The sequence below is a fragment of the Stenella coeruleoalba genome (genome assembly GCF_951394435.1).
Source record: "Stenella coeruleoalba genome assembly, chromosome: 16".
Lineage (NCBI taxonomy): Eukaryota > Metazoa > Chordata > Mammalia > Artiodactyla > Delphinidae > Stenella > Stenella coeruleoalba.
Window position 1 is genome coordinate 35,913,507 of NC_137162.1, and position 15,019 is coordinate 35,928,525.

Below are 15,019 nucleotides of genomic sequence, written 5' to 3' on the forward strand. Positions count from 1 at the left end.
TTTATCTTGTTCCTTCATCTGGGACATATTCCTCTGCCATCTCATTTTGTCTAACTTTCTGTGATTGTGATTTCCATTTCTCAGGATGCAGGGTTGTAGTTCTTCTTGCTTCTGCTGTCTGACCCTGGTGGATGAGGCTAAGAGGTTTGTGCAGACTTCTTGGTGGGAGGGACTGGTTCCTGCCCACTGGTGGGTGGAGTTCGGTCTTGTCCCTCTGAGGGGGCAGGGCCATGCCAAGGGCTGTGTCCAGAGGGCTGTGGACTCAGGAAGACATGAGGCAGCCTGTCTGCTGATGGATGAGGCTGTGTTCCTTCCCTATTGGTTGTTTGGCCTGAGGCATCCCAGCACTGGAGCCTACAGGCTGGGGGGTGGGGCTAAGTCTTGGTAAGAAAATGGTGGCCTCCAGGAGGACTCACGGCAATGAGTACTCCCCAGAACTGCCACTGCCAGTGTCTTTGTCCCTGCAGTGAGCCACAGCTGCCCCCTGACTCCACAGGAGACTCTCCAATACTATCAGGTAAGTCTGGCTCAGTCTCTTATGAGGTTACTGCTTTTATTCTCTGGGTGGGATCCTGGTGCATGTGAGACCTTACGTGTACCTTTCAAGAGTGGAGTTTCTGTTTCCTCCAGTCCTGTGGAATTCCTGTGATGAAACCCTGCTGGCCTTCAAAGCCAGATTCACTGGGGGCTCCTCCACCCGTTGCCAGACCCCCAGGCTGGGGAGCCTGACGTGGGGCTCAGAACTTTCACTCCTGTGTGAGAACTTCTGTGGAATAATTATTTTCTAGTTTGTGGGTCACCCACCTAGTGTGTATGGGATTTGATTTTATTGCAGTTTTGCCCCTCATACTGTCTTGTTGTGGCTTCTTCTTTGTCTTTGGATGTAGGTCTTTTTTGGATGTATCTTTTTTGGTAGGTTCCAGTATTTTCTTGTTGTTGTTGATGGTTGTTCAGCAGTTAGTTGTGATTTTGGTTTTTTCATAAGAAGAGGTGAGCTCACGTTTTTCTACTCCACTACCTCGTCCCATAGATGGCCTTTATTATACTGAGGTATGTTCCTTCTGTAGCAAATGTGTTCCTTCTATGAGCTAATGAAAAGATGTATTTTGTCAAATGCTTTTTCTGCAAGTATTGAGATGATCATATCTTTTTAATGAGTTGTTGAATTCAGTTTGCTAATATTTTATTGAGAACTTTTGCATCTATATTCATGAGGAATATAGGTTTATAGTTTTCTTTCATTGTCCTTATCTGGCGCTGGTTTTAGCATCTCAGTAAATAGCTGTTCAATTAATTAAAGAGGTAAAAAGTACTAACAGTATAAGAGGAAATAATCTACATGTCTGATCATCAGTAGAAACAGTAATAAACAGAAGTTGAGACATTTTTGATATTCCTATTTTATTCTTAATGCTTCTCTGAATTTTATAGCATTTTATATATTTTATTTGATTCTTATAAAATTTGATGATACATTTAAGGTAAGTTATTGTTATCTCTATTTTGTGCATGATAGAAAAGTCTCTATCTAGCATTCAGAATAGAGCAAGTTATGCTGTAGTAACAAACAATCCTAAAATTGTAGTGGTTTAATAAAAAACATTTTATTTCTCATTTATGCTACATGTCTACCTTGAATTGTTAGTGTCGCTGCTCCATTTTGTCTTCAGAATAGGAATCAGGTTGATGGACGCTTCACTCTGGGTTATGGTAGGGGTCAGGGGAGGACAGCTCATATAATTCAAAGTGAAAGGCCCACATTTTATCAGCCAAAGGAGATCACAGGTCATATGTAATTTCAAGTAAGCTGGGAAGTGCAGTCTTACTCGATGATCAGGAAGAGGATAATCAGAAATACTAAATGGACAGCACTAGGCTGTTAGAGAGGTATTAGGATTCAAGCCAGGATTCCTACTACTATATCCTTACCATTCTGCCTAATTGTTTAAGTCAAAATGCCTAAACTGTTAGGGAGATAAGGTAAATAAACTTCATATGAATATTCAATTTAATGAAACAGGAGGGGAATTGGTATCATAATTCAAATATGACAAGAACTTAGGTTTGTTGCAAATTTTAGTTTGGGGGGTGGTTGAATTTGAAATTGATCTTAAAATACTAGTAGAATTTGGAGAGAGAGCTGGGGAAGGGCTCATGATAAAAGCATAGTAAGTGATCTGTTAATGAGAAAGGAGAAGAAAAGTGTTATGCAAAGAAGTCATTATAAACTTGCATTTAGTTCATTTGAACTCAGTTACAAGTCTGATGGTGTGATAAAGAAACAAGAGATAGAGGTAGGGACAGGGGAGGAGAGAGACAGACAGAGGCAGGCAGACAGACAGAATTTAAACTGTGTGGGTGCTTCCATCCCCCATAGCACTGAATGATCCATATGTCCTGGTGAGAATGTGAAATAAGGGATTTGAATCTGCTTTTCCACCCCTTGTTCCTCAGTCCCCTCCTATCTCTGAAAGTACATAGTATGAATATCACAGAAAATTCGGTGTGATCTAATGTTTAGCACATATTTTTCATGCAATCTGATCCCTAAGCCAACTACTTCACAACTTGTTCAACTGAAGCAACAGCTACTTTTTCAACGTTAAAAAATAAACAAGCTATGTCGAACTTGTGTGTTTATTTATAAACCTGAGAAATTATTTATCAGTCTCCAAAACAGTGTCTTCTAAGTGATTTCTAAGGGTAACGTGGCTGTCTGTGAAGTTAACCGTATGTTTTGACTTTAGAACCTAGCTTCCATAGACTGTGAATTCATAACTCCACTGTATAAGACACTAGTGTCCAAAAGTTAAGGGGGTATTAGAATTTCTATTTCTATTTATTATTATCCTCATTTTAAAAAAGTGTGTGTTTGTATATTTATATATATTTATATATACCATATTAACACAATAGTGCATATATGATATTCATAGGTAAATACTGGGTTGGCCAAAAATTTCATTTGGGTTTTCCCATGACATCTTATGGAACAACCCCAACGAACTTCTTAGCCAACTCAATAAATACTAATATATTGGGGGTACTTGCCCAAAAACTATGGGTATATAATCAAAAACGTTTAGAAATCTGACAGAATCAATTTATCAGAAGTGTAAATAAGCACAGGTGTCAATACAACCAATATGATTTATCTGAATGGCAAGAAGGACCCACATCAGAAAACTCTGGGGAGTTGGAAGATACATTTGTATAAGTAGGTTGGGAGTAGAGATGGGCAATGTTGAAAACTAATCTGGTCTTCATATTACCTTTAAACTAAGCAAAGCAGCATATATCAAAGCCTTATTCAGATATCCAATGCCAAGTTATTAATCTGAGAAGAATTCTAGGTTACATCTCAGCTCAGCAACAGCAGCAACAACAACAAAAATGCTGTAAACAATTAGTGATGTCAGAACTGGAAAGGGGAATGGAAGCAGGGTTGTAATATTTTAAAATCTTCTTGATATCTCAAATCCTTTAGCTAAATAAATACTTGTAGTTGTTGCTTGCAAAAATGAGCAACAGGTCTACGTGAATGATTTTTAAAACCATGTACCTTATTCTGTTTGTAGAGACTCACCTACTACCTTATATTTTACAAGTGAAAGAAGCTAATAAAATTCTAATCTGATGCTGAATTTCTATTACACAGACTGAAAATATTTGATATTCACATCACTAATTTGATCTCTATAGGAGAAAAGGTACGTAATTTAAAGCAATGCAGTATTTTTTAAAAATATGAATTATCCAAGTTGACCATGAAGACAGTCTAAATGAATCATATAGTGCCCCAGGGCTGCCTCTATACTTCCACCAGGCAGGCATTAAGGTCAACTCCACCTGTGACAGACATAGTATGGAGAGAATTCAGGTAGTTTAGAGAGAAAGTTGGCATAGAACATGTCCATGGGTGCTGCTCCTTTGTGCTGCAGTGTTCTGTGAGGCAGTAACACTTGGTCCAGGACTTGTGGTCCCTACTTGTGGGTTCTACTTAAATTGTGGAAATTTCAGACATGCCTACTTTACATGCCCAGCAGTGTTTCCAGCGTACGTGAGACAGAAAGAAGTTGCAGCATTACTTAAAAATGAAAAGTAACATCTATGCCTTCCAGAGACATTTCTAACCACACTCTCTTAAGAGCTGTTCAGTGGAGAGGCAATCTGAAAGAAGAAAGAGATGACACAGACCTACTGCTTAGTCTCAGTTCTTTCACGTTCCAGGTTATAATCTTAGGCAATAAAATAATCTCCTTGACTCAGTCTTATCAATGACAAACATAGGGATTCCTGTGTGTCAGGATTGAAATAATGTAAATACCAAACTTGTGCCTAGTCCATAGTAGATACAAATAGAAAGGATCTATGATATTATCATATTGTAACTGAGTCTAGTGTCTTCTCTGTGTAGCTACCCTTAACTGCCACTTCCAAGGTAAGAACCAGTAGTTCCTAGTGGTGTAATACATAGAAACAAGGAGGTTAGTGTCAGTTACACATATTTATAAGTGGAGCTCCCTGTTACTGGTTCTCATTCTGACTCTGAAAATAACTGGCTCATCTTTAAGGATGAGTTGGGTCACAGGAGGAAGAAGTTTCCCACGAGGGGCTAGGGCAAGTATATAATTTATCACCGCAACAGGTTCAATTTTGACAGTGAAATAAGGTAAAAAAAATAAATTTTGTGATTTTTGAGATATTTACTGACCAACCAATTGATCTTATTTTATTGAGAAACTTAGAAAATAGTTCTATCCAAATGCTATTTTCAAAAATAAAAATTTTAAGTAAATGGTTGGAAGAAAATATACCATGTTAGAATTAGTTTTTAAAAAGCAGGATTAGCTATGTTAATTTCAGAAAGAGCAGACTTCAGAGCAATAAAGGCTATAGGGGATAACGAAAGGCATTACATAGTGATAAAGGGGTCAATTCTCCAATAAGACACAATAATCCTTAACGTGTATGTGACTAACAAAACAACAGCAATTTATATGAAGCAAAAACTAATATAATTGCAAAAAGAAATAGATAAATCCACTATTATAGTTGGAGAGTTCAGCACCCCCCCCCCGTTAGAAATAGACAGATCTAACATGCAGAACATCAGTAAGTTGAATAAGTAACATAGAAGACAGTAAAATCAGTAAGTTAGACATAGTTGATGTCTAACTAACATCAATCAACTGGATATTATTGACATGTAAAGACCACTACTTCCAACAATAGCAGCTCACATGGAATATTCACCAAGATAGACCAAATTCTGTGCCATAAAACACACCTTAGCAAATGCAAAAGAGTAGAAATCATACAATGTCTGCTCTCATACTGCAGTGGAATTAAACTAGAAACCAATTACAGAAAATAATTGGAAAATACCCAACTACATGGAAATTAACACATGTCAAATAACACATGGGTTAAAGAAGAAATCTCAAGATAAATTAAGAGTTTGTACTAAATGAAAACAAAAACACAACTTATCAAAATGTGTGGTATGCAGCAAAAGCAGTGCTTAGATGGAAATTTATAGCATATAATGTGTGTATTAGAAAGAAAGAGCTAAAATCAATATTCTAAGCTTCCTCCTTAGGAAACACACTAATGTGTGTATTAGAAAAAAAGAGCTATTCTAAGCTTCCTCCTTAGGAAACTAAAAAAAAAAAGAGCAAATTAAATCCAAAGCAGAAAGAAAGAAAGAAAAATTAGAGCAGAAATCAATTAAATTGAAAAGAAGAAATCAATAGAAAAAATCAACAAAACCAAAAACTGCTTCTTTGAAAAGATCAATCAAATTGATATGCCTAGCCAAGCTAACTAAGAAAAAAAGAGAGCAAACACAAAGTACTATTACCAGAAATGAAAGTGAGAACTTCACTACAGATCCCATGGACATTAAAAAGACCAATTTAGATGCTGAAAAAATGTAGGTCTTCTTAATTACATCCCATTCCAGTTCATAATAAAAGTTTATCTACAAATTTATCTATTTTTATAGAAGCTCCATTAAAAGCATCTTCTTACAAGGTGAGATATCAAAAGTAAAATGGCTGGAAATTAAAACTAAATCTTGCATATCATTTTAGTTCTCATTAAAAATATGTTTAGTTCCCCTTTTTTGAGATAAATTTCTAAATCTTTATAAGCTTTATTTTCAGTAATTATAGTTTGCTTAAAGCTTCAAAGGCTGAAATTTTGTGGCAGTACATTTGTTGAATAGTTGACTACAGATTTCCAAATAATTTTGGAGAAGGAGCACCAAAATTTACCAAACTTACAGTATTACAAAATTTATCAAAAATTTTAAAAGAATTTAATACAATTATAGGATATTTAAATTGACTTTAAAAGCAAGTCTTCAAGAGTGCAAACATTTTGAAAATCCTCTTGAGAATTGTAAGTGGAATGTGAAATTGTGTACTGTCATGTGGACGTTTATCTCATATTAAAAAAACTTCAGTATTAAAAATAATACATCTGGAGTAGGTGAAATAAAAACATTTTGAATCAATAAAAACTACAAATATTTTGTTGCCAGCTGAAGTGTACTATAAAATCATTAAAGGAATTTCTTGAGACTGAGGGAAATGATAACAGAGGGAAACTCAGATCTTCAGGACGAGATAAAGAATATCAGAAATGGTATATATCTGTGATATAAAATATATTTTCCTTTTAATTAAAAATAAGACTGTAAAAAATTATTATTTTGTTGGATTTTATAATGCATTCAGGTGTAATACAAAGGAAAATTAAAGCATAAAAATGACAGGTAAATTGACTTATGTGGTTCTATTTTATGTCAAGTTGTATATTAACTAAAGATTGTGAAGAATTAAAAATGAATATTGTAATCATTAAGCAACAACTAAAAATGCAAAGGTCTATTACTAACAAGTCAACAGATAAACAGATGCTTTAAAATGTGAAAAACCTAATAGAGTCAAGAAGAAAGAAAAAAAATCTGTTGGTCTAGAGAGATAGCAAATAGTAAAATTATAGACCTACTCATTTCCAATTCAAACATGTCTATAATTACATTTAGTAGGCAAAACACTTTAACAGAGACTGTCAAATCTGATTTTAAAAACAAGGTTAAACTATAGGCTTTCCATAAGAGATGTATTTTAAATAAAAGACACGGATAAGTTGACAATAAAAAGACGAAAAAAGATATGCCATGAAAATAATAAGCATAGAAGGTTAGGGATATTAAAAGAAGGGATATCAAAAATAATGTAGGCTTTGCAAAGAGTTTTACCAGAGACAGAAATTTTTACCAGAGACAAAGAAGGATATTTGGATATTTAATAAGGAAAATTGGTGAATCCATAAGGCAGATATAGCAATCATAAATATTCATGCATCTAACAACAGAGCTTCAAAATATAGGAAGAAAAATTTGAAAGAATTCAAAAGAGAAATAGATAAATCCATTATCATAGTTGGAGAATTTAACAGTCCTCTCTCAGAAATTGATAGAATAACTAGGCAAAAAGAGAGTAAAAACATAGATCTGTATTTACAACCTAAGTGTCCATCGACAGATGAATGGATAAAGAAGATGTGGCACATATATACAATGGAATATTACTCAGCCATAAAAAGAAATGAAATTGAGTTATTTGTAGTGAGCTGGATGGACCTAGAGACTGTCATACAGAGGGAAGTAGGTCAGAAAGAGGAAAACAAATACCGTATGTTAACACATATATATGTTATCTAAAAAAAAAGTCCTGAAGAACCTAGGGGCAGGACAGGAATAAAGACCCAGATGTAGAGAATGGACTTGAGGACCCGGGGAGGGGGAAGAGTAAGTTGGTACGAAGTGAGAGAGTGGCATGGACATATATACACCACCAAGTGTAAAATAGATAGCTAGTGGGAAGCAGCCACATAGCACAGGGAGATCAGCTCGGTGCTTTGTGACCACCTAGAAGGGTGGGACAGGGAGGGTGGGAGTGAGACGCAAGAGGGAGGAGATATGGGGATATATGTATATGTGTAGTTGATTCACTTTGTTATACAGCAGAAACTAACACACCATTGTAAAGCAATCATACTCCAATAAAGATGTTAAAAATAAATAAAAATAAAATATTTAAAGTATACAACAAAAAACATAGATCTGGAAAATACTAACAACTAGCATGATCTAACTGACATTTATAATACAACACACACAACAAATGCAAGATAGACATGTTCTTTTAAAGTGCACATAATAATTTCAACAAGCCGTGGGCCATAAAAGAACTCAATAAAATTTTTAATGAAATTTTACATAGTATATTCTCTTATCATAATAGAGTTATGAAAATAGCTTATCATAATAATAAGCTATCCAGAAACTTTAATCTTTTTCATGGCTCAGTCTTTTCTGCTAATTAAATCATGTGGGAAGTATATTAGTTATCTATTACTGTATGACAAATTACTCTAAAACTTAGCACCTTAAAAGAATAAGCATTTGCTTTCTTACAATTTCTGAGCGGCTGGGAGTTGTTTAACTGGGTGCTTCTGGCTCAGGGTGTCTCATGAGGTTTCAGTCAAGATGTGGACAAAGGATGCAGTCATTGAAAGGCTTGATAGGGCTGGAGAATCGACTTGCTAACTCATTGACATGGCGTTGACAAGAGGCCTCAGTTCCTTGCCACATAGGCCTCTCCATAGGGCTGCTTATGACATGGTGGTTGGCTTCCCCAGAGCAAAAATCTGAGAGAGAGAGAGAACAATTAAGATGGAAACTGCAGTGTCTTTTATAACCTAATTATATCATCACTTCTGCACTGTTTTATTGGTCATGTAGAACAGCCCTTGGCACAGTGTGGGAGTGCCTTACCAGGATGCGAGTACCAGTAGGTGGAATTCATTGGAGACCATCTTGAAGGCTGGCTACTAAGGGGAGCATTGAAAAAGTACTTAAGCCCTGGTTCAACCTCAGATCTATTAACTCAGACTCTTTTGGGGATTGGGCGTCTGTTGTTGTTGTTGTTGTTTTTCCTCTTAAGCTCCCCAAATGATGCTCAATACAGGGTTGAGGAATATTATAGTAGAGGAAATCCACTGTAAATCATCAAGTAATATGTGTGCATTAAGATCTGGGTAAACTTAATGAAACTCCAAGCCTAAAAGAAAGAAAAGGAGTCATAAAAGGGACATAGATTTATAAATCAATTAATCAAACAGAAATTCAATCAGTAGGTCAGGATTTTTAAAACATATTAATGGAAATTTCCATAACCCTACTGAATATTTGCAACCTTTGTGAGCAGCTAGTACTTTTAAAGTTCCCCAGATTACTCCAATGAGCAACCGTTTGGGAACCAAATCTTTACATGATACACGCCACTGGAGCTCACTTTCTTTCTACCTAATTTGTTGCTGGGGAGGCTCTCAGACTCACTCAGGCTTTCTGCAAGTATGGTTTCATCTAACTGGCCGTCTTGAGAGATAGTAAAGCTGCAGTTGGAAGAAGCCACCTTCGGCACTGGGGAGAAAAGGCTGTATTCCATGTTCCAGGGCAGCTTTTCAAAGCTGCACACAAGGTTTTCATGACTTTAAAACTCCAGGTAGATAAGAGGAGGCCTGTACTGTCTTTCAGTTTCATGCTCATCTTTGAAAATATTCCCCTTAGATCCAGACCTCAGAAGCACCAGGCTGATGGAAGTAATTTGGTTAGAGAGTATTCTCAATTGCAAGAACCTTCGTTATATTTGAAAGTTCCCCATCTTAGGCATCTCTGTATTTGGAAAGTACATAGAATGTGAGCATCATTTTCAAGAATGAATTCACAATTTTATGAGCAGGAAGAAGTTTTTAAAAATACCCTTTTGTTTTAGTTCAGATGAACCTACAAAACACAGTCAAAGGAAAAAATATGAGTTAGTATTTGACTCTCTAATCTTTTTCTAATCATACTTGTTACTTACAGATAGGCTTAGAAATGGATATCAATTACAGGGATTTAAGTACTGCAGAGGAGGCAGCATTTTGTATTAGGAAGAGCATACTTTTTAGTATGAGAAGACCTAGGTTTGATCATGGCTCTTTTGATAACTCCCTGTATAAAAATGAACAGTCTATCTTAATCTCTCTGGACCTCAGTTTCTAATTTCAAACAACCAGAAGTTGAACTTCCTCATTTTAAAAGTTATCTTTCATCTCTAATATTTATAGGTTGTGATTTAAATGTGCGGCTCCTTAAAGGGCTGTGGGTAACTTTACAGTGTGAGGTTCAGCTTAAGGAGAGAAACCTTCACAAATGAAAATGAAAAAAAAACTTGGAGCAGTAGGAAGCTCTTTTCTGGATATAGCTTGTGATCCTCACGTTCCTACAACTAGGCTTCCTGGGGTGCATATGATGAAGGGGGCTGTCTGCATTTCGAAAAGCAAAGTGTTTTTAGTAAGATTTACTGGGGCACAGCTGCCACCTAGGAGCTGGCTAAAATATGGCGATAAGAAAGTCACGTGTCCTCTAAACAAATCCAGCATATAAACATTTGAATTTATTTTTAAAAGAACAGAAGTGATTGTTCGCATTATAAAAGCATTTGTTGTTGTGAAACAATTCTTTTTAGGAGGGCTAATAACACTGATAAGTGATTTACCTTTTACAAATCTCATATGTGATTTTGTATAGTTCCCAAATTATGACTAAATTTTAAGAGCATATCTCTTATGGGACATGAGGTGGGTCTATATCTCTCTAAGGCATTTATGAGCCCATCTGTGGATCTGTAGCTTTCCTTTAGGGCATGGAAGTTTCAGGAAAGCTAAACATAAGGGTCTTCCAGGTCGTAAGACTTGATTTGTCCTGGTGGATTTGCTGACTATCCAAAGAACATTTCAGTTCCAGTGTGCTGCAGTGCAGATACATCAATAACTTTCTGTGCTGGTATTTACAAAGATTAATAGCTGGATTCTCCAAACTGAGATGTTAAAGATCAGCTATTGAAATGAAGAAATTGGGGTTCCAGGCTATTGGATGTAAATTTCTACTACTTTATGGCAGAGTTATAATGGTAGGTTTTATTTTTCCTGGCCCATGAATTAGAAAGAGGTGGTTTAGCTGAACGCCTGAATCAATCCGAAGTATCCAGAGACTGGTTGCAGCATTCATCCCCACCCTCACTTCTTCCTTCAGCAATGGAAGTTGCTGTTTTCCTGAGTTGCTATTTTGTAATTCACTCCCTAAGCCCTGATTTAATGTGGGCTATAGATGAGTGATGTGGGATTTAAGGTGACAAGAGATAATAGACCCTTTCTCCAAAATAAAGACCCTGTACAAGGCTGGGAGGACCAAGAGAAAAAATGTTTCAGATTTCCTGACGCTGACACCTGAAAGTGATGATGTTTCCCCGAAAGTTTAGCTCTTCTTTGATGTTTTTAAAAAATTATACATTTTTCTATCCTTTTAAAAAGAAGACAATTTAGTCTTTTCTTGATATGTCCAAGACATCAATACATATGACGGTGACTTTTCTGTGCAGTGATCAGCTTGTTTCTCCCTCTTTCCCTTTCTTTTTATCCTTCTTTAATTTCGTGCTGACATTTATTCTTCTATCAATTTGCCAATCTTTAATTGTTTTCTCCATTATATTTTTTTCAGCTTGCTCTTTCTAGTACGATAGTGAAGAAAAAGCAACTCAGGAAGCAGAATTTGTAGGAGAAAAGATTATGGGCTGCACTTAAAAAAAAAAGCCTATATATTTATATTTGGAAGGAAATATATCTTAATGTAGGGGCAGTTTTCTCTGGACTGCTAGAGTAATATGAATTTAATTTCTTCTCTTTAGTATTTTTCCCAAATTTCTGCAATTACCATGTACTTACTTAATAATTTAACAAATTTTTGATGTAATATTTCAATGTACTTTACTGGTTTTGAATCTAAGCTCTGCCAGTACAAGGTAGAAGTCCTCTTGGTTAAATTACCACTAAGTGACCTTTTAAAATTAGAACACCTCTCTGAGCATCAATTTCTTCATTTGTAGAATACCTCCCTCATAGAACAGGGAGAATTAAATGAAATAAGGTAAGATGAGCGCCCGGAACACAGAATGATTAAAAAACATAAGTCTCATTTTTAAGAATTTTGTGGTAATTGAGGAAAAAAGACTTAAGAGGCCAAATTACCTATATTGAAACTAGAGACGTGGTGAAAATGACAGTTCTTTTGGTACTTGGAATTGATTTCTCCTAAAGTTTGCATTTCATGCTGTGTTCCAGAAAGCTTGACTTATGAATAAGTGGGTGTACTGTACCCCACTGAGTTGTACTATTTTAGAGTTAGGGGACTTCAGAAACCACTGAGCCTAAAACTTGCATTTTATAATTGAAAATATTGGGAGGAAGTTTTATCTAAGTCTTATAGTAGCTTCATCTGCAGAACATTCTCCAAGAGTGGATCCTCACTTAGTTTTTTGGCAATGTACTTGGGATTATTTGCTATCATCTTAACAGTATTTTTCTGAGCCCCCGGGCCTCAGGCTAGTGGCTGGAATGGAGAAGAGACAGGGAGAGAAAAACCAGAAGAGAGGAAAAAATTGCTCAAGAAAGGGTATGTTAAGGCATCAACCCAGCAGCAAGTCCAGAGTGATAACAGTTATCTTCAACTCTAGCTAAAATTATATTTGCAGAGGGCAAAGCTCTTCTGTGCAATTTTATAAACTGTGGAACTAAGCAAATCAGGTATTTCCTCACTGACATGCTGGGAGTTCCATATTTCAGAAGAATTTGCATGCCTTGTATGGTGTCAGTGATGAACGAACTCAGCAGAACTCCCTGTGCTGCATTTGGAAAAGAGGCAGAGCTGTAAGAAGAGTCACTGTTTAACAGGAACCTTTTTGTGTCCCTAAGGTTGCTGATGATAAAGGCAAAGAGAAGTGTGGTATTTAGAAGAATTTCTATGTGATCTTCTGTTCTTCAACACAAAATCCCTCATGTTCTTAATTTGAGTAATAAAGCTCATAGAAATATTTGTATTTCCTAGGCTAATATCAGACTTTCCCGCTTGGCTAACCAGTCTCACAAAGAGGCTAATTTGGGGGAGAAGCAATGAGAGAGTTCCTTCTCAGCTTGTGAAAAAAGTGTTAATTATTCCTTTGACAAGGCTTCTAACTCTTGGGAAACAGCTCTCCCTTTGGTGGAACTGTTTCTGTCTGTGGCTGCTATCTGAAAGCAGCCACCTGGTTTCAGGTCAGACAAGGGGAAAGAGTTTAATTAACTTTCCCTAATACTGATGTGATTTCAAAAGACTTAAGAAGTACAAACACCGTAGTTGTGCCTATGATCTACCTGTCCTCAGTCTCTCACATCTTAGACCACCCTCCCTTCCAGATGATTTTGCTAACTTTCCACATTCTGGGTTTCAGCTGGACGTTTTTCTCTACCTAAAATTGTCTTATAACAGGTGTATAAAAATTATGAAAGAAGATACAGTTCCACATGCCTTGACACAAGACACTGTGTACAGATAAACCAGTGTGGAGAAATAGTAACATTAGTTAATTTAAAGTGAAACAGTTAAGAGAGATAGTGGTTTGTACATTTACTTGGAAATATACTTACGCATTCATTCAATATTTGAGAATGTACTACAGTCAAGCATCATACTAACAAGTATTGATAGAATGACAAAACACGTTTGGTCCTCGCCTTCCAGAGGTTATTATCAAACACAAAGAATATTAGAGAGTATTCTTATTTTAGCCTGGAGTCCTGAGCGTTAGTATTGGCTGTTCCCTTCCATAGTTGTATGTCTCAGATTGGTCATTCTCTCTCTCCATGCCACAGTTTCCACATCTGTAAACCAGGGGACCTGGTTGTGTCCTATAATAGTCTTACACGGTTCAGTGCCCATGTGCAGATGGTTCAATTCTGGTTCTGACAAGTTTAGTGCAGAAATTAAGAATGGGCATTTTAAAATGTTCAATACAATTTGACATACTTCACTCTGTATAACAGTCTGTAGGTCCATCCACATCTCTACAAATGACCCAATTTCATTCTTTTTTTATGGCTGAGTAATACTCCATTGCATATATGTACCACATCTTCTTTATCCATTCTTCTGTTGATGGGCATTTAGGTTGCTTCCATGTCCTGGCTATTGTATGTAGTGCTGCAATGAACATTGGGGTGCATGTGTCTTTTTGAATTATGGTTTTCTCTGGGTCTATGCCCAGTAGTGGGATTGCTGGGTCATGTGGTAATTCTATTTTTAGTTTTTTTAAGGAACCTCCATACTATTCTCCATATATGTGGAATCTAGAAAAATGGCACAGATGAACCAGTTGCAAGGCAGAAATAGAGACACAGATGTAGAGAACAAATGTATGGACACCAAGGGGAGGAATGTGGGTGGCGGGATGAATTGGGAGATTGGGATTGACATATATACACTAATATGTATGATGTAGATAACTAATGAGAACCTGCTGTATAGCACAGGGAACTCCACTTCGCTGTACAGTAGAAAGGAATGCAACATTGCAAAACAACTATACCCCAATTAAATAAATAAATAAAAGTAAATAAATACAATTTGACAGAGTAATTCTACGTATCTAAACTCATAAATATTGGAGGTTTGAATTGAAGTCTTTGATTATTTCAGTTTTTTACTAATTCATTTTTGCAAAAGTATCAGTTCATGGTGGATTTGAAAATATAAACTGGTCTATCAACACAGATAAGTGGTCATAAGAGAATTTTTATAAAGAAAGAGCTCCATGGCCAAGACTATTGGAAAGTTGAAATGTAAATTAGTGTATTAAAGACCCTGAACATACCTACAGAAAACAAACCTGTAGACCTTAGCATTTCCAAGACATAGTGCCATGGGACTTTTTCTTTTCCCCCCAATTTTGTCAGCACTGAGCCCCTTTGCATGCCCTCCTCACTCTTCTTGGTTTCTGACATTGCTGCCAGGCCGGTGCCCTGCACGAATGCCCTCCTCATCCTTCTCAGGCTCTGATTCTGTTTCCTGCAGTCACCCTCTTCATCC

At 36.4% G+C, this 15,019-nt stretch overlaps 1 protein-coding gene across 1 annotated transcript in view; it reads left to right on the plus strand.

Moving 5' to 3' along the window:
- Positions 1–394: 394 nt before the first annotated feature.
- LOC307175458 (uncharacterized protein) overlaps positions 395–15,019 on the plus strand; it is a gene marked incomplete at its 3' end in the record, with an annotated part of 118,811 nt that continues 104,186 nt past the window's right edge. The window contains exon 1 of the mRNA XM_079900570.1: positions 395–517. Coding sequence (XP_079756696.1) covers positions 421–517 — 97 coding nt within the window. The 5' untranslated portion in view covers positions 395–420. The remainder of the gene's footprint in view (positions 518–15,019) is intronic.